Here is a 27,493-nt window from a genome sequence, read left to right on the forward strand (position 1 = left end):
TTGTGAGACGAGCTCTTCTCTCTGTCTGCCAGACGACTTGCCGAAGGTCATGGTTAGCAAGTTCTAGGGCTAGACAGAGTTGAGAGTGTCAAGAGATTGGGAACAGTACAAATGTCCCAAAATAGGGCAATGATTAAATTCATCACGTACATCCATGTCATGGAACACCATGCCACTATTAAAGTCAGGTCTTCAAATAATTTCAATGATGCGGGGAAAGGTTCATAATAAGTTAAATGGAAAACGCAGGACATAGGGTTTGGTCTCCACTCTGTGGTATAGTATAGATGTGTTTATTGGCATACATACAAATATACTGCGTGGATATTTGCAACAAGACCAAAAATCCTTCTAAGTTGATCTCGGTTCTCCCCTCACATCAGGCCCCCCTCTCCTGGCCCCCCCTCTCTGGGGTCTCACACATGACGGTGAATAAGGGAAGCATGCTGACCGACAGTCTGTAGGCTGCGACCACATCTGTGAATGTCATTCTTGTGAAAAATGACGCCAAGGGGAAGAGTAATCAGAACATCGCCAGTGGGTGGTGTTTATAAAGTTTTTATTTTCTGTTTTCTTAAAAATAACATTTGATTTCCTTTATGCATGTGTGGGGTGTACTTGTTTCCTTAGGCTGAATAATAGGCAGATAGAGACAACACGAGGCGGGGTCCCCAAGTGGAGGGGGTGCTGGGGGTGAGGGGCTGGGGACACAGGGGAAAGGGAGAGGGTGGGGTGACTCACGGGACGCTTGAGTGCCCATCAATGCACACACACGGTCTAACACTTTGTTTTTCGATTTTTTTAAGACATCTAAAATTACTGAAAGATACGATTTCAGCACTTAAATATACAGACGGAAATCCAAGCACTTGAACACAATTCTTAACTCTAAGCTCAGTTATTGCACATAACACAATTTAAGTAGGCTTCAGGCTATAAAGCAGTTTGCTCTGCTTGGGACTTCCTCGGGATGTCTCCCCTCTCTTTTTGTGCCCCCAATGTCTCTTCCCTGTGCCCCCCGCCGCCAGCCCACAGCCTCACAATGGTGCTGGGTGCCAGTACATTAGCCATTCGTCTTCCCCAAGGGCTGAGGTGAGGCTTTGGTGAAATGGAAGGCTCCGGCGCGGGTCCCATGGACTCCACCCACTCAGAGGTGAAGCCGGAAGCAGACAGAGCTCATGAAAGGCGCGGGGGTGGCCACTGACACCAGGGGGACAGCATGGGGAAGGAAGTGTGACCACTGACCACATGTTGGTCACAGCACCAGCAGGACAATCGGGGGCAGTCATGATGCCCCATGGTGCCCTCATCAACTTCACCTTCCTCTTCCTCCTTCCTGAGCTCGGACGCCTTGCCTCCTTCCCCATCACCCTGAACCCTCTGAGTGGTCTCTCAAGGCACATTTGTTCTCTCCAACTCCAACTCCCCCATCTTAGGCATTCCTATCTCTCCCAGCGCCCATGGGTGAGGACGCCCGGGGTGGCCAAGGGCAGCTCCAGGGCCAGGCAAGAAACTGCTCTTAAATTTTGGCTGAGCTCTTTTCAACAGAGACCTAACGCCACTGCCCGCCTAAACCAGGGGAGAGAGGATATCCTAGTAGAAGGACATGAGAGGGGCCGGTAGCAGGCAGCTCGGTCAAGGGCATGAATCCGAGGAGCCAAGGAAGGGCCACCTTGCAACTTTGTTCGCGAGAAGACCTACAGCTTGTGTGATAAGTCACTTGGAGGCTGTCGACCCACTGGGAACAAGCTGCTTTGTCTAGCTTTGGGGGGCCTCAGTCTCAGAGAGTGGGGTGAAAAGCAGTGTGGGGGCTTCAGAGACAGGGCAAGGCGGGACCCCTGAGTCCCACCAGGGTCTAGTTCAGCGCCTTTTGCTTTCTTTCTACAACATATTTACAAGGTCATAAGAAACGTGCACAATCAGAAGACCCAGAGACAGAGAGAGCACGTGCCCCGAGGAGGGGAGGGCAACAGTGAGACAGGGGTGCCCCTTCCTCCCCACCCGTCCCCACCCGGGAACGCCCCAGCCTCCTCAACAGCCACTCCCAGCAACAGTTCTGGAAGCCTCAGCTGGGGCAGAGGGAAGAGACAGACAGACTCCATACCTAGCGAGAGCTCTGGGAAGCTTCAAGTAGCTCCGAGTGAGAGAGGGGTGGCCTGCTCAGAGGGCAGAGGGCAGTTCCCTGAACTGAGCCGGGGCCAGAGGGAGAAGGTGGGAGGACAGGGAGGGGGCTAGGGAGACGGGATGCGGGGCGGGGGTGGGGGTGGGGGCTGGCTCTGGAACAGTGTGACACCTTCACGACCAGAATCGTGCTGCTGTGCTGTGGAATGAGAAGCGGGGTTCATGGGGCTAACTGCAGTTTCACTATTTTCCCCAAGAGAAAACTTGGAAGATGTCGATTCCAGGGTGCAGTAAAAGGGGCAGACTAGGTGAGGTTCTTCCATGAGGTCCGACAGACACAGCAGATGCTGCAGAAGCTGGCAGGCACAGGCTGGAGCCTTGCCCAGGGAGCCATGCCTGGGGGGACACCACACCTGCTGCCCGCCCAGCACACAGGCACCCCTCCTCACCTCCCAGGCCCCCAGGGACGGCCCCTAGACTCTCGTACACACACACACACACACACACACACACACACACACACACACATACACACACTGTGCTCACTGCGCACAGAAGGGCATGAGAGGCCCAGATCCAGGTTGGAAATTCTTCAACAAAGGTGTTAAGGAATTTGCTTCAACAGGGAGAACGGGACAGATTAGAACAAAACATGGTTTTGTCATGCCATGGGGCATGGTTTCATCCATCCTGGCTCCCACCTGATACGGAGATTTGGGGGGACAGGGAGGCATGGCTTCAGATTCTGGTTGCCCCAGTCCTATCCCCTCTGACTTCACAACCTCTGAACACTTCAGAGCTTGGAGAAGCCCCTCCACTAGAGCAGCCTCAGGGGACCCTCAGAATGGTCAGAGGGTAACCCCTGGTGCTGGGAGGAGAGGGGATGGAAATGGGTCTGGCACCTCTGTCTTAAGGAGAGATAGAGAAAAGTCATGGCAAGTGGAACTTTTCTCCGCTTCTCCTTCCCCAGGTCTCAGGAACGACCTTTCCATTGGCCTGGATGGGAGAGGAGCATTTATTAAGGGGGCAGAGAGGAGGTGGGTGCACACCTGGCCAAGACCCGGCCTCTTCACCTGCTGCCTGATCCTCAGGCTCCCGGAGCGGACCAGGGGCACAAGGCCAGGCGGAACCCACCTGCGTAACCACTGCCCACTGCCTCCAAGAGAGCAGCCCAGACCAGGCCCCCACCTGAGGCCCACGGAGAGGGGCCCGGCTGCTCCGGGGTTTGGCTCTCAGGGCTACCCTGCCTCCACTTCTCAGAGCTCCCGCCAGATCTGCAAAGGCAGACTCACCCTGGGCCCCTTTTCCTTCCTCCTCACTCTGCTCCCCACCCAGCAGCTTGGCAAGGCCACCCCCTGCCCCTGCCTCTCCGCCTCAGCCACCCTCGGTCACTCAGGCTTGGGTTAGGAGAGGAAAGTTTCTCCAGGGCCAGGGAACCCAGTGAAGAGAAAGGGCTCACTGCAGTAGGTGGCCCAGCCCACGTCATCTGAGGGTGGTGGGAGTGTCACAGCCAAACTGGCCCAGCCTTAGGAGGACTTCAGACAGCAGACAGCTCCCCGCCCGCCCTCCCCTCTGCAATAGGGACACCTAAAAAGCAGGGAGGGAGAGGGCAGGAAAGGGTAGGAGAAGGCAGGGCTGGTTGAGCCAAGATTAGCAATCAAGACAAGGAACCCCAGGTAGGGCAACCCAAGGGTGTCAGGACGGGCCCGAATGGGGCTTGGGACGCGGCAGGGAGCATCTCATTTCATCGATTTTGACCTTGTGGTATACGTGTGTGGATGTGTATTTAAAACCAACAGTAAATGGAAAGAAAACAGCTACAAGGAGGTCTTTGGAGCAGCGTGGACCAAGGACACGTTTGTCAGCGCATGCTACACGCACACACACACACATTCACACATCCTGGCCATACGTGCCACACGCGTGCCATGCACACTCACACACCCAGTCCTCCCCGCTGGAGCCAGGGTCCTTCCAGCTGTATTTTCCAGATCCATTCATAAGCCGCCCGCTTCTGTCCAGGTCTCTGCTGGCCCGTCTCCCCCGGCCGTCGGCACCCTGGCCCGCCACGGCTCTACCAGATGTAGCCTCCATCGTCCGCCTCGCCCGCCTCGCCCTCCTCCTCCTCAGCCTCCTCGCCTGCTTCCTCTGTCTCCTTCTCCTCCTCGTCCTCCCAGCCGACACCACTCCCAAAGTCCCCTGAGAAGCTCAGGATCTCGTCTGTGAAGTGAACGAGCCGAGGGGCAGGTCAGGACCCCGCCGGCCAGCCCTCCTCCCTGCTGGCGGGCGCCCCACAAGCCCTCCCAGGTGCAGGCCAGAGGGTCCCATGCTGCCGCCCGGCCCTTACCGCAGGCGGGGGTGCCGTGGACGCGCGTGCCTGGCAGCTCCTGGCCCAGCTGGTCCGCACACCAGCATTCACCACTGCCCTGGTCACACTGCGTCTTCTCGTAGTAGCCGTCCTCATCACAGCTCGGGATGAAGACTCCTGAAGGTGACAGGGCCCGGCAGGGTCAGAGCAGACGCGCCGGGGTGTGAGCTCTTTGGAGAGGTGGCCCTGGAGCCCTGGGCGTGAGCGGCAAGGGTCCAGACCCCACCAGAGCCCAGCCGCCCCAGGTACCAGCCACCCGACAAGGCCGGACGTCCAGGGCGGGACGCCCAGCATTTCTTCTGGCCTGACTCACGGGGGCCGAGAAAATCCGCCTCCCTGGTGTCACAGTGCTCAACACCCCCTATATCCTGCAGCAGCTCCTCCAGCCTGGCTGTCCTCTCCGGCAGTGCCCAGGCATCTCCCCTCAGCCTCAGGGCCCACCCATTTTCCCTCAGGCTCTAGAAGTGCGCCGCCTCTGTCCACTCAACAGACTTCTTCTGAGAGCACCGACCCAGACAGAGACTCTGCCCCTTGGGAGATGCGGGTGAGACCCACGTAGAAATGACAATTCCAGGCACCACAGGATGGGCACCTGGAGGCCCAGCGAGCATGCTCGGGGAACACAGACCAGAGAGGGGTGCTGCCAGCAGGAAAGAGCGTGGCTTCCTGGAGGAAGTAGCACTAACACCCATCCCCAAAGGCCACTGGGCTCTTGGGCAACAAGGCTTCGTGGGGTGGTTCCAGCACTTGGTCCCATAGGCACTGATGCCATGGGCCCAATTAACTATGGGGCCCCAAGGGATCTGCCCCTTGGCCCTCTGTCCCCTCAGCCACCACCATCCGCCTGTGGGGGCGCCTTTCTCACTGTTTCCCAAGATCCTTGAGCTTTTCCCCACCCTGGGCTGGCTCATTCTCATCCCTCAGGTCTTCCTTTGAAGACCAGCTCCCCACAGAGGTCTTTGCAGACCCCCAGGCTAATTTCTACCCACTGTGCTCTCCCTTGACACCATACTTCCGCAAGCTACAGTCGGTAGTGCTATCTTTTTGGTGTGTCAACTGTGTGTTGTTTTCCCAAGTAACCTGTGTGCTTTATGAGGCCAGGGACCAAGTCTGTTTTGCCCATCACCTGGGCCAGGTCTACTGCCGGCTCTCTGGGGCTGGCGCCTAAGTATTTGCTGCCTACGTGAACATCTGCTATGGACGGGGCTCACCTGAGTTTTGCACATACCCCTGCTGAAATGAATTGAACCTTCTGTATCCCACCCTCCAGCTCCAGAATGTATGGGCACAAAATTAGTGCTTAAAACACACTTATTGAGGGGCTGGTTGGGAGACCCTGTCCCACCACGAGGATAAGAACAGGAAGGGAGTTTTCTTTCCTGTCTTCCTAGGCCAGGGCCTCCTCTGGGCTCAATGTCTTCCATAATGCCCAGGAGCCGGAGTCCCTGCACCTCAGGGGGTCCCTGGGGCGGCCCTCCCCTGCCTCCTTCTCTGAGCCCAGCTCAACCCCCTCACCTGGCTTCTTCCTGGAAGCTTCCTGGATCTGGATGCGTTCCAGCTCCTCCAGGCAGGGAGGCTCTGTGGGGAGAAAAGCAGCCTCTGCTGGGGCCCATCCCATGGTGCTCGTGGGACTCATGAGAGGCCCCCAAGGCTTAGAAGCCCAGGCAGGAGGCTCTGCAAGATGAAAATACCCAGGCTTTGATTTGGGGAAGCCCCACAGTGGTAGTGGAATGCACTGATCCCTCTAAGGTCCTGAAAACCGACAAAGGGGCTCTTCAGTATTAAAAAAAAGCATGGAGACTCCAACTGGGGGAGGCCATTCCCTGGCTGCGGCATGGGCTGGGGTGCCCCGAGAGGCCCAGGGTTCTCTGAGGATGCTGGGAACTCATGGGATCAGGGTGCAGGATTCAGAAGAGGAGGTGGAAGGCACAGATTCCCCAGGGGGAAAGGCCCAAGTTTAGACAGAAGCCTGAGAATAACAGCAGCCAAATCTAACTTGCCTGTGACATTGAGAAGTCCCTAGCCCTTCCCAGCTAGAGGCCTGGCTGGTTGTAAAATGAGATCATTCTCTGGCGCGCCTGGGTGGCTCAGTCAGTTGGGTGGCCGACTTCGGCTCAGGTCATGATCTCGCGGTCTGTGAGTTCGAGCCCCGCGTCGGGCTCTGTGCTGACCTGCTGAGAGCCTGGAGCCTGTTTCGGATTCTGTGTTTCCCTCTCTCTCTGACCCTCCCCCGTTCATGCTCTGTCTCTCTCTGTCTCAAAAATAAATAAACGTTAAAAAATTTTTTTTTAAATGAGATCATTCTCTGCCTCCTACCCAAGGAGGCTGCTGTATAGGACCGACAGAGTGAGTTTCCCAGGCCTGGAAGGTGAATGTGCTGGGGCAAGGCAGAGAGCAGGAAGACTGGGCAGGAGGGCCGCTAAAAGTGATCGAGGCACTTCACTCTGGCAGATGCATTTGTGATTTACACGGTGCTCTGCACGCAGATTTTCTCCATTCACCCTCACAATAGTCTCCTAGATCTGATGAAGAAACTGAATTTGGAAAGATTCAGTGACTGGCCCAGAGTCCCAAACCGGCCTATGGTGGAGCCCTAATAGAAGGCTTGGCCTCAGGCCGTGGATGCTGAACACCCACCAACCAGGCAGAACACCAGAGGCAGAGCACCAGGGCCTTCCCTACCTCTGGGCCAGCAGGTCAGCCAACCCCTTGGAACCTCAGTTTCCCCATTGGCGATGGTTGCCACTTGGCCTCGGTGACCTCTAAGCACATGTCCAACTCTGGTTCAGAATATATAAACCTAGCAAATCATGTCCTATCTCTAAGGCTGATGGTCACCTACACGATCACAGATTGGGAGCAAATAATGTGAGACACTCCCAGAAGTGGAACCACTAAAGAAGCCAATATGGCTTCAGCTTTAGGATCCATCAGTTCCCTCCAAGGCCCCGAGGGGGCTTGGAAATTTGACATTTGTAGTTTTTACTTTCCCAAAGGGCATGTGCTCCAGGACCCACAAAATCTGGATCACCGAGGAGCTTGACAAGGAATGGAGTTAAAGCATTGGTTTCCCCGGGCTCTGACAGACATGGCACTGGAGAGGGCAGGAGGCAGGGGGCCGGGGCCAGCGAGGCGCCACACTCACTCTCCCTCCAGAAGCAGAAGCACCACTCAGCGGTGGAGACACGGCCGTCCTTGTAGGTGTCGCAGGAATTGAAGAAGGGACGGATGCAGACCTCGTACTTGTCCAGGTTGATGGCCGCCAGCTCTGTCTGGTCCAGGAAGAGGTCTGCACTGGTGTCCAGCTTGGAGAACATCCAGCCAATGGAATCCTTGCAGCTGGCCCCCAGGCTCTTGTCCAGCCCTGGGGAGAAGGCCACGGTTAGGTCACGCTCAAGGTAAGCCATTTCATCCACCTGTCCACCCAACCCTTCTCCATCTATTCAGGGGAAGGGTCAGGGCAGCTCAGATCGTAACTGTGGGAGTGAGACACTCAAGAACGGCTGAAGGTCAGTCCCCCTGCCTCTACACAGGACTATACCTGAGCTATTCAAAACCCTGTTTGGGGAGCCCTTCAGGGAAGAGAATTTCCCGCCTTCCCGTGGCTACCCATTTCAGGGTTTAAGATCCTTCCACACTCGTCGAGAAGTTCTTCCTATTCGCTAACCTGAACCCCTCCTGCCAAGTTGCAGCCTACCTCCTCTTGTTCCAGGGTTAGGCCCTTTTTGAGGCTCAGGGTCTGGCAGGAGGTAGCACAAGGCAGGCTGGCTCAGTGCACCCCTGCCTCCCCATTGCCCTCCCCCCTCCCAGGCACAGCAAGAAGCTTCTGTACTACCGGCCAGGCTGGCCCCGCTGCTGGCAGAGCCATTTTGCTTGGCGTTCTCATGAAGGAGCTGGAACCAGTCCCGCAGCCGGTCCCCCAGGTCAGCCAGGTCTTGACCTGTGCAGGTCTCTGTAGTCGGTAGGAGGGGGAGAAACGGGCAGGGGTGAAGGTGGGGGCGAAGCACAGCACGATCTCACTTTGGGATGCTGCCCGACAGGCCAGAGGCTGGGCAGTGGTCAAGGGGGAAGGGGAGAGAGAAATCACCCCTCATCTTCCTCCCCCCGCAGTCCCTGGCACTGAGAACACACAGCACCTGCTCCCTATGCCCGAGCCCCAAGCGCCCCAGCCCCGCAGGTCCCTGTTTCTGCCGCTTCTCCCTTCCTGCTCTGACCATCCCTGAGCCCTGAAGGAGACGTCCCAGGAGACGCTGGCAGTGAGGCCTCCCCCAGCCTGGCTGTGGCCCAGCACTCTTCATTACCTGGCTTGCCATCGGTGGTGGACGGGGAGGTCTGCTCTGTGGGGCAGGGGCAGGGGCCCTCGCACCTCACGGTCAGCTGCTTGCTGCTCAGGCAGGCCTGCTGCTCCAGCTTACACTGCGCGGGAAGAAAGGTCAGGCTGCGTGATGGCGGGGCTCACCTGTGGGTCCTTGTAGCTGGGGGTCCTTCCAGCCCACCAGGCAGCCACAGCTGCCTTCCCCATTTTTGACAGGAGGGACGGTCCCCATGAATAGCCTGGAGGGCTAGCCCTGCCGGTCCCTCTGGGAAGCCACAGGTCCACAGTGGGAGGGGGCAGAAGGCCCTGGAAGGGGCCTCCCAGGGATTCAAAGGCTCCCATGAACACTGGTCTGCACTAGCTTAATCTCTCTGCACATTTATCTTTCCCAGGACACCAGTCTCCCCGTACCCACAACCCCATCCCCTCACACCCCTCTATTTAGCTGCCTGTTGCCACTGCCTCCTTGCCTTCTGGCCTATCTTCCTTCTCACCACAGTCCCTTAGTCCCTGGGGAACTGACTGCTGGCCCCTCCCTCAATGGTCTTTGCACAGTTACCTCCGGGGGGCTTTGCTCAGCTCTGGACAAAAGCTGCCAGCTATCTGCTAACATCTGCTAATTCCCCCGGCCTTTACTAAAAACCCTGTGACACAGCTGTTTGCTGAAGCCAGCCTCGGAGAGGGTCGCATCCACTCCTGGCCCTGAAAGTGTTTTCCTTTGTCGTGTCTGGCTTATCCCCGTGAGATGAGATGATGGCTACTAAGAAGTGGTCATAGTGTTTGAGATTCTCTCCCAGCTCTGCGAGGGAGGAATTCTGTCTCTGGTGCTCAGCAGAGAACATGGAAGCTCAGAGAGGCCCAGTGATGTGTCCAAGGCCGTGGGGCTGGGATGCAAGCCTGACATCCTGATGATCTCTCCCTCCTTACTATTTACCCCCATGACCCTCAGACCACAGCTTCCTGCCCAAATCTTGCTCTGTCCTTGGGCTGTGCAACAGCACTCTTGTCCTCCACCCCCTCCCTCTGTCAGCTCACTGGGATCCTTTGTATCCCTCCCGCCTCCTCAGTGTACCTTCTGCCCTCAGCCTCTGGCTTATTCTCTCTCTCTTCCTTCTCCTCTCCCGGCGGCCTCACCCCTCCCCAGCTTCAATCAGCACCCATAGCGCGTGACTCTTAAATCCGCATCTCACCCCAAAAGGGTTCCTAAGCCCAAGAACCCAACCCTGGCTGACAGTGCCCTCCAAAAACCAAGCAACTACCACCTCCTGGTCCCTAGCAGAAGCAGTCACAGCGAGCACCTGCATTTCTATGGTACTTTAAAGTTTATAAGATGCTTTCACAAGGGTCTCATTTAACCCACATAGAAATCCTGTAAGGTAGGGATCCATTCCCCCACCAACCGTCGCCACTCCCTCCCACATGGTTGTCTCATGGAGGATTATTTCCTCCTGCCCCAGAGTGCCTGGTGCTTGCTAGTGAACACCATGCCCTCCAGGTGGGAATATGCCTGTGGAAAGATCCATCCGTCACCCCTGACGACTGGATGACACATCTCCTTCGTTCCAGAGCCCTGGGTACTTTCTTGAGGACCTCACCTCACTTTGACTTGCAGTTACTTGACCACCTATGTCCTCCAAGGCCCACTGCCTACCTGCATCTGCCTAAGGCCAGGGGCAGGGTCTGGCTGGGACTCTCAGGCAGCCCTAGCCCAGGGCTCAGGTGACCCTTCTATGGTCAGCCACGCTTAATGCACCGACCAAGCACTTCCGGCTCTGTTTCAGCACCGGGAGCCCCACAGGAGGCCCTGGTCGAGTCGTCCTCTCTGTTCCCTGTGGCTTCAGGTGTAACCCCCCCACCCCACCTGGGGCCTGGGGTCCTCACCACTGAGCTGTAAGTGTGGCCGTCAGAGCCGCAGACGGAGGCGAGCGGGGCCATGTGACAGGGCTTACAGATGGTGTCTTTGTTTCCAGGGAGCTTCAGGGCAGGTTGCTTGATCCTACAGGAGGACAGGGGTGGGGAAGGCACAGGGATGGAGGCAAAAATGAGAGAGGGACACGCAAAGGGAAGGTTCGAGAGACCGGTTCTAACAAGAAGCTAGCCCTTGCAATCTGTAGCACATGTGGCCTCCTCCCTGCCCCGGCCCACCCTCTCCGTCACCCCCAGCTAGACCCTCCTCCAGCTTATAAGGGTGGAGCCAACCGGGCAGGGGACAGACCCCCGGCTTCCCCTTTCCCGTGGTCACTGAGTCCAACAGGGCCTTCAGGCAGCAACCCCAGGGCTGACTGCAAGATTTATCAGAGGTTGCAAACTGATGGCCCACAGGCCACGTCTGGCTCATAGACTCGTTTTGTTTGGCCACCAAGGGTTCTGTTTTTGAGTTATTCACCAACATTTACAAACTCTTCTATGGAAGAGTTCACATAGAAACCGGGATTCCTGGAGAAAGGGGAGGGAAATGGGACCTTTTCCAGGGGTCTTGGATCCTGGCAGGTGTTGTCCTTGGGACAGAGCTAATACCTTTCCCTCCTCTGCAAGCCTCAGAAGCTACAACCGTAAATATTTCATTAAGTCATTGCACGTCAGAGCTGGAAGGAATCTTAAGCCATCTGGACCAACCTACTTGTCTTATGGATGTGGACACTGAGTCCCAGAGAAGAGATATGACTTTCCCTGAGTCCCACACTGCTTGGTGATTGATCTCATACAGTGTGGTGGTTTTAAAATATGTCCACAGGTTATGTGACACTCTCCCTTCAAAAGATGGAGTCTAATTCCCTTCCCCTAGAGACTCACTCCTGATAAAGAGAAGTAGCAGAAGTAACAATGTATGATTTCTGAGACTAGATCATAAGTGACATTGTGGCTTCCTCCTTGTTCTCTCTCTCTTTTACATGCCTCACTTAGGGGAAGCCGGCTGCCACGTTGTGAGAACACTCAAGCATCCTTATGGAGAGGTCCCTATGACTAGAACCAATAGGCACGCGAGCAAGCCTGGAAGTGGATCCTCCAGCCCCAATCCAGCCTTCAGATGATGCAGCCCCAGCCAGCATCTTGACTGTACCTCATGACAGACCCTGAGCCAGAACCACCCAACAGAACCATTTTTAGATTCTTGACCCTCAGAAACCATGTGAGATAATACATTTGTTGTCTTAAGCACTAAGTTTTGGGGAAGTTTGTTTTGCAGCAATAGATAACTTACCACATAGGAGACAATCAGGCAAGCCCTTGCTATTTAAGCAATGCCCCAAGAACCGCCACCTCCCCAAGCCCCTCACCTGTGCTCCAGCTTCTTGCGGCTGATGCACATGGCCCGCTGGTAGCCCTGGGCAATGCACACCTTGTGACGGCTGCACTTGACCTTCTGGCAGGGGTCCTTGGTGGTGTCTAGGGCTGCAAGGACACAGGGCCAGAATACAGGTCACCTAGAAATTAATGTCAGAGAGCCCAGGGACCCCTAGCCCCACTTCCGAGCTGGGAAGCTCCTCTCTCCAGCAGTCCTGATAACCAGAGCTCCTCAGCTCAACTGCCATCAGGGCCTAGCTGCCACAGAACCCCCAAGGCCATGGTCGGGATGTGCCCTCTTATCTTCAGGAGTATCAGTCATATTCCCTCACCTGGGAGGGGCACGTTACCTTCATCTCCTTGCTGATTGTCCTCCCAGCTCTTGATGTAGTCATCCTAAGGAAGGACACAGGGGTAAGGAAGAAGGGAAGGGCTAAGATTAACATCCTAGAGGCGAGGCCCAATTCCAGGGCCAAGAGGGAAGAGGGCTGGGACACTGCTCCCCCAAGCTAATTGCTGTCACCCCAGGGGCTGCCCAGACCCGGGCCTTGCTAGCTGCCTCTCCCAGAATTCTATCCCCCCAAACCCATTTCCAGAATCCCTCCGGCCTCTCCCTTATATTCTTTACCCCTCCATCCCATGCTGGGCGGTGCAGGGAGAGGGTACAGAGGGAAAGGAGAGGAGGGTGGGGTGCAGGGCTGCAGAGAGACCGCAGAGAGACCCCGGGGGGTACTTACCTCTACCTCCTGGGGGTCCGGAAGCAGCAGCAGGAGATCACGGGAAATGGAGCAGGAGGAGAGAAGGGGAGATGGGGATTTTAGTGTGATGCCCACCCTTAGACCATGTGGTCCCAGTGCGCTCAGGCTTCATCATGTGACCATGGGTGCTGGGCAATGGTCTTTGATTACTATACAGTTCTCTAAGCTCTATGGCCTTCAACTGGAGGACAGTATTCCTATGTCTTCACTACAGGGAGCTTAAGGCCTGGGCCCACTCAGGGCTGGCTTTAGGACCACTAGAGGTGAGGCTTTGAAAGGGCAAGGCCCCATCTCTCCATTGCCCTGGCCTGACCATCAGACAGATGTCTAAGGGACCCATAGTGCCCAGGACCAGTGATTCTCACACCTGTGCCCTAAGTGTCCCAGAAATGCCACTCTCTCCCTCAGCCAGGGTCTTTCCCTTGGTAGTCCCCTCCCCTGCCACCAGCCACCATGTGAGTGGGGCAAGAGGGAGGGCCTCTCTTCCACTGCACAGAGACTGTTTTCACTCAAGTTCTGACTTTCCTGTAGTGTTTAGATGGTGCACTGAGAGAAAGGGGGGCTGTGGTCCTTCCCGATGTCAATGTTTTCCTCGGTTACCCTGGTCCAGCTGCAAATCCTCAGATTCTAGGGTCCTGAAAAAGCCCTCTGACGTCATCTGGACGAGCCCCCTCTATTTGCAGGAGAGGTTAGACGGCCCAGAGACAGGACATGACCCGCCCCAGATCCCATTGTCTTAGAACCCAGATCTCCTGCACCCAGCACAGACCTCTCTTTTGGCTACAGCACACAGTCTCCAAGACCTAAGGCACAGGGAGATAGCCCCTCACTCTGCTCCAGCCACAAGGGCCTCCCTGGGCCCATGGATCCTACTGTGGCCAAGGCAGAGCAGCTCCCGCCCGGCCTAAGCTCACTGGCACAAAATCCCCAACTCCTTTCGGTTTCCCCACTAGCCCCTGTGGGGCAGAGGCAGCTGCTGAAACCAGCAAACAGCTCCCAAGGCGCTCCTGGTGGAAGCTCCGGCAGGCAGGCGGGGAGACAGCTTCTTGGGACCACAGGCTGGCAACACCACGGAGCCAGCTGCTGGCCTCCTCTGGATGGGGCTCTGGAGCTGGGGGGCGAAGGGGCATGAGAAGCCACGTGCAGCCGCACCCTTCATCCTGAGTCCCATCCACCCAAAGATCAGAGCTGTGCAGGGATGGAAGACAGAGGCCATGCTGCGGGGTGGGGGTGCGGGTGGGGAGGGGCCAGACCCTTGGCAGGCCTGGAGAAGAGGGCATGGGGTTCCCGCACTAGAGGGCAGCTACATGGAGGCAGCAACAAGCACCCACAAGTGCTTTGAAAGCCCCAGGGCTTTGAGGCCACTGACTCTGGAAGCTGCCAAGCATCAGGGGACCGGGCAGGGGCAAGGGCCCTTACCGACATGGCCTCCTGGGCGAAGGCCAGGAAGGGGCCAGGGCCAAGTGTATGCCTGTGTATGTGCTTCTGCACACGCGTGTGCATTCACGAGGGCCCTGGGTGCACGCGTGTGCACTCGCAGGCACACATTTGTAGTGTGTGTATGTGCTGGTGTGCAGGTCCCGTCTGTGAGCGTGTGTTCGCAGGCACACACGTGTAGGTAACAGCGCATGCTGGGTGTGCAAGGAAACAAGGACACTTCGAGGCAGCTCACCCAATGCCAGATGGTTTTTATCCAGAAACGAGGTTAACAAAGCCCACTTCTGTGAGCAGCCCCCAGTTTTCCCACTTGGGTGCCAAGGCCCTCCCTCGGGCTTGGCCCTCCTGCCTCTTCCACACAGACAGAGAAGGCCAGGCGGGGCTGGGGGGAAGGGGAGGGAGAGAGACCAGCAGACCTCTCCCCACGAGGGCCTGGCTGTGCTAGCTCTGTGCTACCTGTATTGCCTTCATGGGTGTTTCTGTGCATTTTTGTCCATCTCCTCTGTACCCTTCTCTCTCTCCGTACCCTTCACTCTGCCTGTTCCTGCCCGCCGCCCATGTCTAAGCAGCCTTCACTCCCAGGAGAGTGGGAGCCGCCAGCCAGAGAGGGGGATGAGAAAGAGAGAGGGCCCCAGGGTCACACAGTCCCCATACTCCCCTTAGCAGCACACCGTGGGCAAGCGCCTTGACCTTTAGGAGCCCAGCACCCATCTCCTGGGACCACTCAGAGATTAAAGATGGTGTCTGAGGGGCGCTCGGTGTCCAGAAAGCACTCAACTAATAACAGCTGTTATAGCAGAACAAGAGACCAAGGACTCTGGGCAGAGGAGCAGAAAAGGAGCAGGGAGAGGTCCCATGAGGAGCCCCTGCAAGTGAGGAGACAGAGCTCTCCCCCCAGCCCCCAGGGACCGCAGAGACCAGTGGAGTGTGAGGAGAATCACCCTGGGGCATCCCTTGGGGAAGGGTGATGGGGTCCTGTGGGTGGCACAGGGGCAGAGCCCAGGGATATACTCAGGGGACCCTGAGGTTGGGTGTGGGCTGGCACAATCTATAAGCTGAAAAGGAGGTGTTTGTTGGTAAGTGTGAATAATGCCTTTCAGTGCAATGGTGTCTATTTATGGCACCCAAGTGGGCTTATTAGCAGTTGTGACAAATGGCCTCATAAAGGCACTAGGGTCGTCTCAGGGAACAGGGGGCCTGGCGCTGTGCTGGCTTTGCTGCTGATCTATCGTGTCCTCCCCTGAGAAACAAGGATTCCAAAGAGCCCCTGCCGAGTGCTCTGGAGCGAGGGCCAGGCCAGAGGGAAGGTGGGTCCTGGGCTGAGATCCACATTTCTGGGCAAAGGAAGAGCACATCTATTTTACCCGGTTGATTTCAGCAGCCGTGACCACCCCTGCACCCAGCGGTGCTCAGCACAGAGCAGGCCTGTGGAAGAACTTTTGGAATGTAGAAGTGCACCACGACTTGTATTTCATGGGGCTTTCAAATGACGTCCTCTCCAAATAGTTTCATGTAACTGTCTTCCTTCTACCCTCACGATCCTGGGAAACCGGCAGGACCAATAGGATCAACCCCATAAAAAAGGAGGAAACTGAGGCCCAGGGAGGCAGGGCAGCCAGCCAAGGGCCAGAAGACAGAGGAACAGCCGAGTCAGGACCCCTCGGACGACCCGACGTGCGTAGGTGAGGCCTCGCTCACTGAGAGAGGAACAGTCTTGCACTGAGAAGGGGGTGCAGAAGAGGTAGGGAGGCTTTTGGGCTCGGAGACTGCTCTAAGCTTGGCTCCCTGAGCATCCTCGGGGTTAAGGGTCCTCCTCTGTGCCATGTGGGTCTCAGCAATGGGTGCGCATTAGAACCACCTTCCGAACATGTTAAAATGCCCGTATGGGTGGGCTGGCTCTGGTAGAGCCCTCACTGGTGCTGAGCAGCTCTCCAAGGTAGGGTCCTTCCAGCTCTGCACGTTGGGTCTAATGCTGTCCTCATCTCCTCTGGCGTTGTCGCCCGTAACGTAGGGCCTCGGGGAGGAAAAAGAGCAGCTACTCCCTCCCTCTGAAGGCGCCTCACACAAAGCAGATGCTCAGTGCGCCAGGCACAGGCTGACTCACGGGAACCCGGGCTCTCCGCCTTCTCCTGTGGCGTGCACATCACAGCACCCTCGCCAAGTTTACAAGAGCAAGGCAAAGGCCATGCTTATCATCTGCACATCCTGTCCACCCCACCCGCTGTCTCCAGCCTGCCTTCCTCCCCACCATGCCCCTGTCCCACCTTGCCAACCCCAGCCTCAGTCGCTGCCACGTCCCCGGCGGGTCTCCCACCGTTTGTCCTCGACACGGCCACAGCAACAGGGGTCCTTCCAGACACAATTCTGACCACATCTCTCCCTCCTTAAAACTCTTCACTGAATATATACTTCGTTCTCATTTTGAAAAAAAATCCTAAAGGTTAGTAGGTAAAAAGGATTCGTAGCAAAATGTTAACATGGTTTGCTCTGGGGGATAGGAATACAAAGGATTTTGGCATCTTTCTGCTTTTTTCCAAGTTTCCAAAATTTCTACAATGTGAACATGTTTTACTTTTTTTTTTTCTTTTTCACTTAAAAACATTAAAAACAATGTTTATTTATTTTTGAGACAGAGAGAGATACGGCGTGAGCGGGGAAGGGGCAGAGAGAGGGAGATACAGAATCTGAAACAGGCTCCAGGCTCTGAGCTGTCAGCACAGAGCCCGACGCGGGGCTCGAACCCACGAACCGTGAGATCATGACCTGAGCTGAAGTCAGACGCTCGACCGACTGAGCCACCCAGGCACCCCAAAACATTTTTTTTAAGTAGGCTTCATACCCAGTTTGGGGCTTAAACCCATGACCCTGAGATTAAGACCTAAGCTGAGATCAAGAGATGGAATGCCTCGGGGCACCTGGGTGGCTCAGTTGGATAAGCGTCTGACTTCAGCTCAGGTCATGATTTGAGCCCCGTGTCAGGCTCTGTGCTGACAGCTCAGAGCCTGAAGCCTGCTTCAGATTCTGTGTCTGCCTTTCTCTCTCTCTCTTTCTCTGCTCCTCTCTCTTAAAAATAAATAAACATTTAAAAGTTTTTTTTAATAAAAAAAGAGATGGAATGCTTAACTGACTTTGCCACCCAAGTGCCCCACTTTTTTTTTAATTTAATTTTTTTTTAATTTTTTACGTAAGCTCTATGCCCAATGTGGAGCTTGAACTCACAATCCCGAAATCAAGAGTCACATGTTCAACCAACTGAGCCAGCCAGGCACCCCAGTGAACATGTTTTACTTTCTAATGAAGGGAAAAAACTACAATAAATACTGTATTTAAAAATCCTCACCGTTCCCGGTCACCTACAGAAGAAAGCCTTCTCTCGATCTGTTCCTGGCTACGCCAGCCCCATGTCCTTTCAGCCGATGCTTCAGCATGGCCAGACCTCGGCATAGCCTCCTTCCCCAAGTGGGATGTGTGTTTGCATCCAGCCCCAGGATTTCTATTCTTTCAAAGCCCGACTCGGGCATCATCTTCCCTAACCTGGCCCCATAGCTAGTTTTCCTTCGGGCCAACTGCAGCTGGTAGCTTATTATTCTTCGAGTTACACCAAGGGATGCCCTTGCTTCTTCCCTATTTAGATGGCCGTTCCTTGAGGGCAGACACCTTATAAAAGTCATCTGTCTGTGCCCAGCACCTAGCACCTAGTAAAAATACTGCTAATAACAGCTAATATCTTTTCAGCAATTACCACTTGGCAGGCATTGTGCTAAGCACCTTATATCATCGGCTCAGGTACTTATTCGTTACAACAACCCTGAGAGAAAATTACTATTATTATCCCTGTTTCTAGACGATAAAATCGAGGCTTGGAGAGGTTAAGTGACTTACGCAGGATCCCATATCAATTGCACAGCAGGGGATTGGCACCCCTCCCACCACCCCCCAGAACTGGGATTCCGGAATCCATGCCCCTAACCAGGACTCCATACCACTCCATAAACCCATAAACTTTAGCAGGTGAGGAAAGTCCCAGGCCAGGGGCTGGACCTGGAGGCCCAATCCCAGCTCATGGATGGTTCCTCCCACCACACCAGCTCCGCTTCAACCCCTAGACGGGGAGTCCTGTAGCCAGAGGAGGGGCTGGCAAGGGTGGGAAGAGACACCTGGACCCAGTCTTCTTCAGGCGCTTCCCACAAACCCCTTCATAAGCCCCCGGTTCTGCTGGTTTGGAGCTAACCCATCTCCTGCTTTGATCTCTGCGGCTCAGCTCGGTTGCCATGGAGACAGGGCCCACTGTGCCAAGCTGGGGGAGAGCTGGTGGTATGTGCGCAGGCCTAGCCGGGCTTAGGGGGCGCATGCTGGGTGTTTCCAAGCGCTGTTTACTTCCTGTCATTTTAATTAGCACCCAAATCACCCGCTCACTTCACAGCTTGAATTAACCCAATCTCTCCCAGCCTCTCCATCTGGTGAGGGAGACGGGACACAACAGTGAATGTAGCAGAAGAAGAGCAGCCCCCGGGGCCCCGGTGTATTGGGCTAAAAAGCACCTGGGCAAATCTCCACCTGCCTCTTTGCATCAGAGTGTGATGGGGAGCCTGATGCCCCCGCCCCCCCCAACGTGGAATCAGGGCACTGGGCTCCCGCCTGGCCTTGCCTCTGACTGCCAGCAAGACAGCCTGCTGGAATACTGCCCTCCCCGTAGCCCACCTCTGTGTCCATAAAATGGGCAGGCTCCCTTGCCTTCCACCCTGAGCTGCAGGGGGACCCAGTGCAACGTCTCAGAGGACTTCAGAAACTGTGGAGCACTGCACTTTCAAAAGCCACGAAACAGGACCACTGAAGCCAGGGTTCCAGTGGGAGTGGAGGGGGGCAGAGGCGTTTTTGGGTCTCACGGTCACGGTGGGGGCCTCAAATATAGACTTTGGATATTGTCACCGAACGAGGCAGAGGCACAGAGGCACACGAACAGGACAGAAAGATGTTCATCGTGAGACTTTAAACACAGCACAACTTCTGTAACCTTGTTAGGGCATTTCTTCATTTTTTAATAGATCAAGAACCTCTAAAAATGTAAGTGGGCCAGGCCCCTCTCAACCTCCAAAAGGCCTGGTGCCCAGCACTATTTTTGCCTCATTCCTCAGGCAAGGGAGCCTCCGATGAAGCCCAGTCCCCATGAGAAGGCCCAGGAGTGGGGGGGGCACTTGTGGCTGGGGCCTCCTCCCACCGCCCCCCACCCCTACAAACAGCCAGAGGAGCACTGAGTGAGGGACCCAGAAAGGAGTGAGGAGGGGCCCAGTGCGGGCCATCTAGGCTCCTTCTCAGCTAAATACTGACTCCTGCGTCACATACCTAGGCAGGAGGCATCTTGAGGGGGCAGTGCCTGCCCTGTGGAGGCTGTGAAAACAGGAGCAGTCATTAAATATTTGTTCCTCTCTCAGAGGGAGTGGCAGGGGCTACGTATTCGGCCTGAGCAAACAGAAGGAGACAGGCATCTGTGAGACTCTCGGCCTCCACCCCTTCTCCCCTTGGAGGAATTTCCTTGCAGGGCCAAAATGTGCTTATCACTCCCATCATGCCAAGGGCTCCACCTGGCCGCAGGTATGCAAGCACCCCTGCCCGTACTCCACAGGCTTGACCTCTCCACTGCTCTGGGCATCACAGCCACACCCCCGCCCTTGGGTTTCTGGTTCTAGGTGGCAGCCCCAGGGGTCCATAAAGGGCAGAGAGGACAGGGGCGGGGTGCAAGGGAGAGGAGGTTGGAAATTCTATTCTGAGCTGCCTTGAGACCTCGATTTCCCTTCTGGAACATGAGTGGAGACAGGATTTACTCCCCGAGGAAACACAGGCATGGTGTGAGGAAAGAACACAGGGCTGAGAGGGGAGAAGGGTTCTCAGGTGCCTGCACCTCTCTGGGTCTGTGTCTCCATCTGTAAAATGTGGGAGCTTGTGCTTTAGAGCCACTGAGGCTCCATGGTTCTGCTCCCCCAGCTCTTCCAAGCTGAGAGCTCTGAGAATAGAGGGGAAAGAGCCTGAAGTTCAGACTCCTACAAGGGAACAAGGGAGCAGGGGAAGAGCCAGAGGGTGTCCTTCAGGTAGAGGTAAGACACTGGCCAGGCCTGGTTTATCCGTCTAGCTGAGTGAAGCCTTGACATCTTTTCTGATGTCAGGGAAGAGAGTTGGGGGGGCAGGAGGCCCTGCCGTGGGGAAACTGTGCCCTGCCTGCGAGAGTCCTGTGCTTAGCTGCTCCCGGGTCTGACAGGTGGATGGACTGCTCTGGAGACATACTGAGGATGGGGAGGAGGCTGAAAGGGCAAGGCTGGCATCAGCCAGGTCCAGGCCCACAGACACAGGGGCTGAAGGACAATCTTCCTTCAAGGCATCATGCACTCCCTTCTCCTCCAAATGAATCATTGGAGAGTCAGGGTGCCAGGGTTCTAGTTGGACTGCCTCAACCTTCCAGGGTCCAGAAAGAGGAAGAGAGCTCCCCAGATAAGCAACATGGCTCAGCCCAGAGACCCAGCACCCACCATGCTGCTACCCAGAGAGGACGGTGAGGAGGGGGGCTCACAGGATGAGTTAGCTGAGATCCTTTCTGGCACATTCCACAATGCATACATCTACACTGAGCACCTACTGTGTGCACACACCCCCGGAGGACAGGGGGGTAAGGTGCGCAAGTAGTCTGTCCCCAGATCCTGCCCTCAGGAGTTTAACCGTGGGAGGAACGTGATAAACACACATTAAAAAGGCCGGCGGGAGGACTGTTGAGATACAAGCCCACAGTGGAGGTGATATCGCGAGGCAGTGCCAACACGTGCCAAATGAATTTATGACCAATAAATACCATGGGAAGCCTGAGGAAGGGGCTATACCTGCAAATGAACTCTGGCTGAGCCCTTAGGAGCTAAGAGGCTGTCGCATGTCAAGAACCACAGCACTCCACAGCCTGTAGGTGGGCCTAGGTCTGCCCACCAAGGTGAGGTACAGCGGTGTATCCAGGCCTAGGCCTAGGCATACAGTTTCCCTGTTTACAGCCCGAAGAAGACCCATGTTTCCTGCAGGGAAACATACACAGGGGCATAGGACTACCTCCTGGTATTTGCCCCAAGATATCATTAAGGCCCCATTTCTCAGGTTTCTCTGTCTCTGGCTAATGCAAACCCTACCCTGCTCTGGTCACAGATACTTCCTCTGGAGCAAAGAGAAAGTCCCTTCCCTCAACCCAAAGACTGTGCTGCCCAGCTCATGGGAGAGGCGGAGGAGGGTGGGTGGGGTACGTCTTCGGGTGAAGGGGCTGTTGACTGACTCTGGTGCCATCCTCCTAGAGTCAAAGAATGATAAGAGCTCTGTAGATGCTTCTGTTAGCCAGCCCATTAAACCAATGGGAAAATCAAGGGCTAGAAACGGGAAGGAGCTCTCGCAAGGTCACACAGCTAGTTCTGTCCTCCCATGAGGAAGACAGGCTGAGTGTTCTCCCTGGGCCCTTGGGGCAGGATAGCATGCTTCTGCTCCTCTAGACAGACTTCTGACCTTCTGGAGAATGGGAGGGGGTGGTGTTGATCTTCCACCCTCTTTAGCCTCCCTGGAAGATGAGAGGACCATACGACAGCCTCTCCAGGCAAAGAGTGCTCTTCTCTCCCTCTCTTCCCAAGGCTTGGAGCCCCGCCAGGTGTTCAAGTGCCCCTCACCATGCTGACGCGGCTCTGGGAGATGCCAGCCCCTCCAGTTGGGAGAGGATTCAAAATCAGAATGCGGAAGGAGGCCAGGAAAGGACCTACCCTCCCATCCCCAAATCCCAATTATGGAATCCATTCTGACCCAGTTTGGGGCTCTTCTCACACACCCACACTTATTCACAAACACCTGTGCAGCTCATTCCCACACTTGCATCGATTTAGGTGTATGGAGTGGGGAGAGGGGAGGGGTGGTGATAAGGGAGCCCCTTTGTGGCTAAAACCTGTTACTGGCTTACTTGGTGGTCATAAAACTGTGAGAATCATGAGTAACCAGCAGGCATGACTTCCCTGAGCCAGCTCCCAGGATCAGGTGAAGCCCCTGGCACAGGGTTGGTGCTCAGATCTGCAGCGAACGAGTGAGTGAGTGAGCATACATCAAAGTCTTTCTCATGGGGACGGAGGCACAGAAATGATGATCCATCTGGCAGTTTTCGACGGGGCTGGAGAGTGCCTGAAACGGGTGCCCTGCAGCCCTCTGACAAGATGCCTCCATGCTTACACATTCGTTTTAGCCTCTCAGCCTGAACCAAAGCTCAGAGAGGGGATGTGACGGACCTGGCATCATTTGGCCAGCCAGTGGCAGCGTCAGAACCTGAACCCGGGCCTTCCAAGTCCCAGGCCGGAGCTCTCCTAGCATACTGCACTCCTGCCTCTCCTGGATAGAGAGCGGCCTTTCGGGTCTCACTAGGTCACGGGATGGGGAGTAGGCTGGTGGCAGGCTTTGCCCCCCTCTTCCTAGGAGGAGCGGCTCCAGCCCAGGGCAACCTTGAAGGCTCACTGGGGACAAACTAGGGGAGACTTCTTTCTTCCCATTTTTCATTAAGGGTTAGGCCTAGAGTTTCCCTAAAAGCAGATTTTAATCAGATGACCTGGATTCAAATCCCAGCTCTACCACTTACCAGCTATTCAACCCCTGGGTAAGTTACATTCCTTAACTTCTCTGTGCAGGGGCGCTTCTTCAACCATAGAATGGGTGCATCACAAAGAAATGATAAATAGCTCACGGGTTGTTGAGGGGCACGAGAGGCAATGCAGATCAAGTGTTTACTGCAGGGACTGGCAGATGTAAGCACTCACCACAATCGGTGATTCAAGGTACGTTAGTTAACTGCATGCCTCCTGGGGGCCGAGCACTGTGCTAGACGCCCATAAATATCATTAAAGTTTAATGGAGGTGGAGTACAAAGTAGAGAAGAGCCAAGAAGAAAAAGAACACTCAGTGCTGCCCAGCCAGGCTCTTGGAGCCCGCCGGGAAGAATGCTGTGTAATGGGCCTGCCTCCTCTCACGTGTCCATCTCTATCTATGAGGCCTTGGATGCTCTATTCCGAGACCTGTAGTCAAATCCCACCCAGTTCTGCAGGGAGGGAATCTGGAGATAATAGCACTGGGGAGCAAGCCTCTGAAAAGCCCAGGCCTGCCTAGGGTAGAGCACAGCTAGATCCCAACCTCCTCCTCTCCTCTGGCATGACGTTCTCTCCTCCCTGGCAGCAAGGCACTGGGCATTAGAGGAAATCTACCCAAGCACAGGATGCGAGAGCCCTGCACCCACTGGAGGCGAGGATTACTCTGCTGGTAAATCCTGCCTCCCTATAATCCTAGAGCTCAGAGAAAGAATGCGAAACTGAACTCCCTTCTAACCAGCTCAGGCCAATTCTATGTTGCAGCAGCTGCCCACGCTTTCTTCCTCTTCTTCATCCTCCTGACCTCTTCCACGTGATTCCCTGAGTCTTCTCCCCTCAGTTCAGTCAACAGCATTTAATGAGACCTGTCCCTCACCTTCCGTACTGACTCCTCCATCCTCTTCCCCAACAACATTCCACTCCTCCCGCTTGCTTCCCTTCTACTGAGGGAAAACGGGGGGGGGGGGGGGGGGGGCTGCGCCATTTTGTGGTTATGAACTAGGTTCTGGTTCGACCTGGCGATGCCAGGATCCTTTGAGGATCCAAGGGGCATATTTTCAGGAAAGCTGCCCTGATGAAAGGTATATAAAGCCCTATGTTACTGTGAACAACTAGAGGGCCTTCAGGCTTTAGAGTATGAAGCGGGGCCTCTACTAACAGAGGAGGGATGAGAAGAGTCTATAGTGGTGGCACAGTCCCTGTGGAAGGTCTGAGCACTGCACAACTCCAGGGGGCGCCATTCATACTGTGGCACCTCTAGAGTTGTGCAATGCAGTGGCTCTGAGCTAGCAGCCTCCTGCCCTTCTGCAGAAGCTGCCAGTGGAACTCCAGAGCCAGACCCTCCTGCCCAGCTTTCTTTGTCCTCCTCTCCCTGATTCTGTCTTCCCAAAGCCAAGGCTACCTTAAAAGGTGTTTTAGAGGACACTATAAAAGCCTGAGGCCACCCAAATTAATACATGCCCTAAAGCTTTCCATGGACCCTATGGGGTCAGGTCCTGCAGAATTTCAAATCTGCTGCCTTTCCTGTGATAAGCATTGGAGGAAGGAGGAAGTGATTGGCACCAGTACAGGGAGACAGGTGGGCAGCCTTGTGTCAGGGGGCCAAGCAGTCAGTCATTTATCCTCACCTACAGAGTTGGCTATTGGAAGCAGGTGGAGGAAGGGAGATGGGGAGGCATCTTTATTTTTACACCTTTACTGTTCTGATTAAGCATTTCTTTTCCCTCTGACCTTCACCAGTCTCACTTTGGAAGATCAAACAGCCAGCGAGTCAGAGGGTGGCCTGGACTGATGACACGTGGATTTGGGATGGACCAGCCTGCGGCCGCCCCCTCGCTGCTGCCGTGGGGCTGCTTCCCAGGCAGCGGCAGGCGGTTGCAGCTAATCTGTGCTGGGCCTGCAGGGGCCTCGGAAAAGGCCTCGCTGAGGGTCCTGCCTCCCTTGGCTGGATGAGCCGTAGGAGGGGCAAACTGCCTGCTCTGGGGCCCTGGCCACTCTGCCCCAGCACCTGGCTGAATGCGATTCTTTCTGATGAATTACAACCTACCCTAGACTTTGAAGAGAAACTGGCACTTCTCTCACCATAACAAAAAAATCCTTATCTCTGCCTCTTTCCATCATTTGGCTGGAGATCATATGAAGCATGTGTGTTTTAAACACATTTCTAAGGAACTTCTGGACGCGCACAATTTAAGAGAAGATGAGAAAGGTCACCGGTGTGGTCAGTGTTGTACCAGGTGGGTCTGATGAGGGAATGTGGCAAATGAAAAGCAAGAACTGGGGTCATATTAGAGGCATCTGAGAGCACTAGGTGGACAGGACCAGCGTTCTCCTCTGGTGCATCTGCATCCGGGCCCATCCTCCACCTCACACCCCGCCCCCCCTTCTCTGGGTCCCAGCCACGCCCTCTGCTCTCCGCCCCCGCCCCCCTCGCCCCAACTTCCCCCTTCTGGGAACGCAGCCTCTGGTTTCCCCTCCGATCTACAGGTGCCCGTAAACAAAGTGCTGCAGCAACGCCAGCGCCAGCGAGTCCGCAGCCGCCTCCCCAACCCCCACCAGGCTAAGTTCGGCCCAAGGTTAAGCCAGGGTTCGGGCAGGCGTCCGCGAAGAGACCCCAGACCCAGCTCTTGGGCCCTCCCCTCTGGTTTTTCAAGGCCACCGGGCTCCGCAGTCTTCCCTCTGGATGGGAGCCGCTACCTACTCTGGGCCAGGCTCCCCCACGAAAGGTTGGTCCTGGAAAACCAGCCTCCATGAGTTCGCGCCACCCTGCATGGGGACCCCAGACCTGGCTCTGGTGGCCACCCAAAGGTGGGCTCGGCTGTTTTCGACTGCTGTCACCCGCCCCCAGTCATGGACACGCCTTTCACCATGTCGCCTAATGAGGATTGCTAGGACACCCCCCCCGCCCCCCCCAACTCAAGGCCCCAACCAAGGGCTCTCTCCCCTCTGTCCTCCCTCCCCCAAAGCCCAAGGTGGGAACAGAGGGCACTCGCACAAGACGATGCTACCTTCCCGGCCGCACCCAGACCTGCCCCTTCTGCAGTGCCCCGTATGTGGAGCCTGCAGCATCCACCCGGCTGGGGGCAGGCCTGGGGGCCTCCTTTTTTTTGCCACCAAAAAAAAAAAAAAAAAAAAAAAAGGGATCTGGTCGGGGGTTCAGCCGCAGCCGGGGCCCCCACCCCTCCCGTCCTGCACCCCCATTGCATCCCGCGCCCCTCTCCGCGCCCGGCCTGCAGTGGAGACAGCGTCTGGAGCGCGCGCCCCTGGAGCAACTCCTTGCCCAGGACTCGCCCTGGGTGGTTGTGGGGCTTGGGGTCCTGGGCCCGGGGGCCTCGGGGAGGGGGCGCCGAGCCGTCCCGGCGACGGCCGGCGGGAGCCGGGTGGGTGCACGTTGTTTACTCTCGGTGCGGTCAGCCGCCCGGGCTGCGGACCGGGTCGCTGCGACGTGCAGCCGCCGCTCCGGCGCCCGGGGCTCTGCTCCGAGCCTTCCTTCCCAGACCCGCGCCCCCGGCCCTCGCGGCCCTGCAGACTCACGTCTCGGAAGCGGTTCCAGTGCTTGATCTTGCCGCTGTACTGCGAGATGGACGACAGCCATTGCTCGTCCTCCATGAAATTGCCGGGGGTCTCGCCCTCCTTGAGCCCTTTGGCGTCGCCTTCGGCCAGGGCAGCCGCGGCGAGGAGCAGCAGCGGCAGCACCAGCCGCCCGCAGCCCGGGGCGCGCATCGTGGTCAGGGTCCGACCTCGGCGGGGGGTGGGGGGGGTCTGGACTTCTGCAGTATTTTAATGTCCTTCCTCCCACCCCGCGGTCGGAGAAGCAAACGCCGTCGTCTTCTTCCGCCCTCCTCCTGCGGTCTGACTCCGGTGACAGACGGATAGTGGGTCGCGGCTGAAATGTGACCTGGTTAGGAGATGCACTTGTCTGAAAAAGCCCAGCGCTGGACGCGGAGAGGGAGAGAAAATCAGAGAGGCTGCGCCAGCAGGGGCCGTGTCTGTAACTGTAGCATCAGCATCACGTTTGACATCATCATACCTGGTTTAAAAAAAAAAAAAAAAAAAAAAAGGAGGGGGTAGATTTCAAAGGGAAGCGCTAGATGAGAGCGCCAAACGCCAGCCAACCGAAGCAGAACCCAGCCCAGCTAAGCACTTGGGGAGTTGCAAACCAAGGAATCCAACGCCCGAGATGTCCCCGATGTCTCTCCAAGGGTGGAGGGCAAGAGAAAGCGCCCCGTGGTCTCCCCAGGGAAGATGGGAGTGGGGAGGACACAAATCTCTCCAGTTACAAAGCCAGCCAGGCTCAGGTGTCTAAAAGGGAATTTGGCCACAGACACTGTCTCCCCTTGCCTGCCACCCAGAGGGGCCTGTGCCACAGCCCTGACAGCTGGCTTCCTGCAGACTTATGGCTCTAACAGTAATGGGTGACTTCGTTAAGACAAAAGCCATATAACAACTGGCTGCCCCAGAACTATTGCTTCCCAGCCCCGCGTGCTCTTTTCAAGGCAAGGCCTGAGCACTGAATGGCTGGTAAAAGAGGCAGATGTCCTTCTCCCCAAGCAGCTGTTTAAGGGCCGTCACCCCTTTT

At 56.1% G+C, this 27,493-nt stretch overlaps 1 protein-coding gene across 1 annotated transcript; it reads right to left on the reverse strand.

Annotated features, from left to right (window-relative positions):
* Window positions 1-542: 542 nt before the first annotated feature.
* Window positions 543-26,940, reverse strand: SPOCK2 (SPARC (osteonectin), cwcv and kazal like domains proteoglycan 2). The gene is made up of 11 exons (XM_019444475.2): window positions 26,449-26,940; window positions 12,827-12,835; window positions 12,440-12,485; window positions 12,083-12,197; window positions 10,686-10,800; window positions 8,791-8,905; window positions 8,325-8,441; window positions 7,635-7,853; window positions 6,005-6,067; window positions 4,469-4,606; window positions 543-4,341 (listed from the first exon to the last, which is right to left on the reverse strand). The coding sequence occupies exons 1-11, from the start codon at window positions 26,635-26,637 to the stop codon at window positions 4,196-4,198; spliced, it is 1,272 nt and encodes a 423-aa protein (XP_019300020.1). The 5' UTR covers window positions 26,638-26,940; the 3' UTR covers window positions 543-4,195.
* Between the last annotated feature and the right edge of the window lie 553 nt (window positions 26,941-27,493).

This window comes from Panthera pardus, unplaced genomic scaffold (assembly GCF_024362965.1).
Source record: "Panthera pardus isolate Hobbes unplaced genomic scaffold, ASM2436296v1 HiC_scaffold_22, whole genome shotgun sequence".
In the NCBI taxonomy this organism is placed as follows: domain Eukaryota; kingdom Metazoa; phylum Chordata; class Mammalia; order Carnivora; family Felidae; genus Panthera; species Panthera pardus.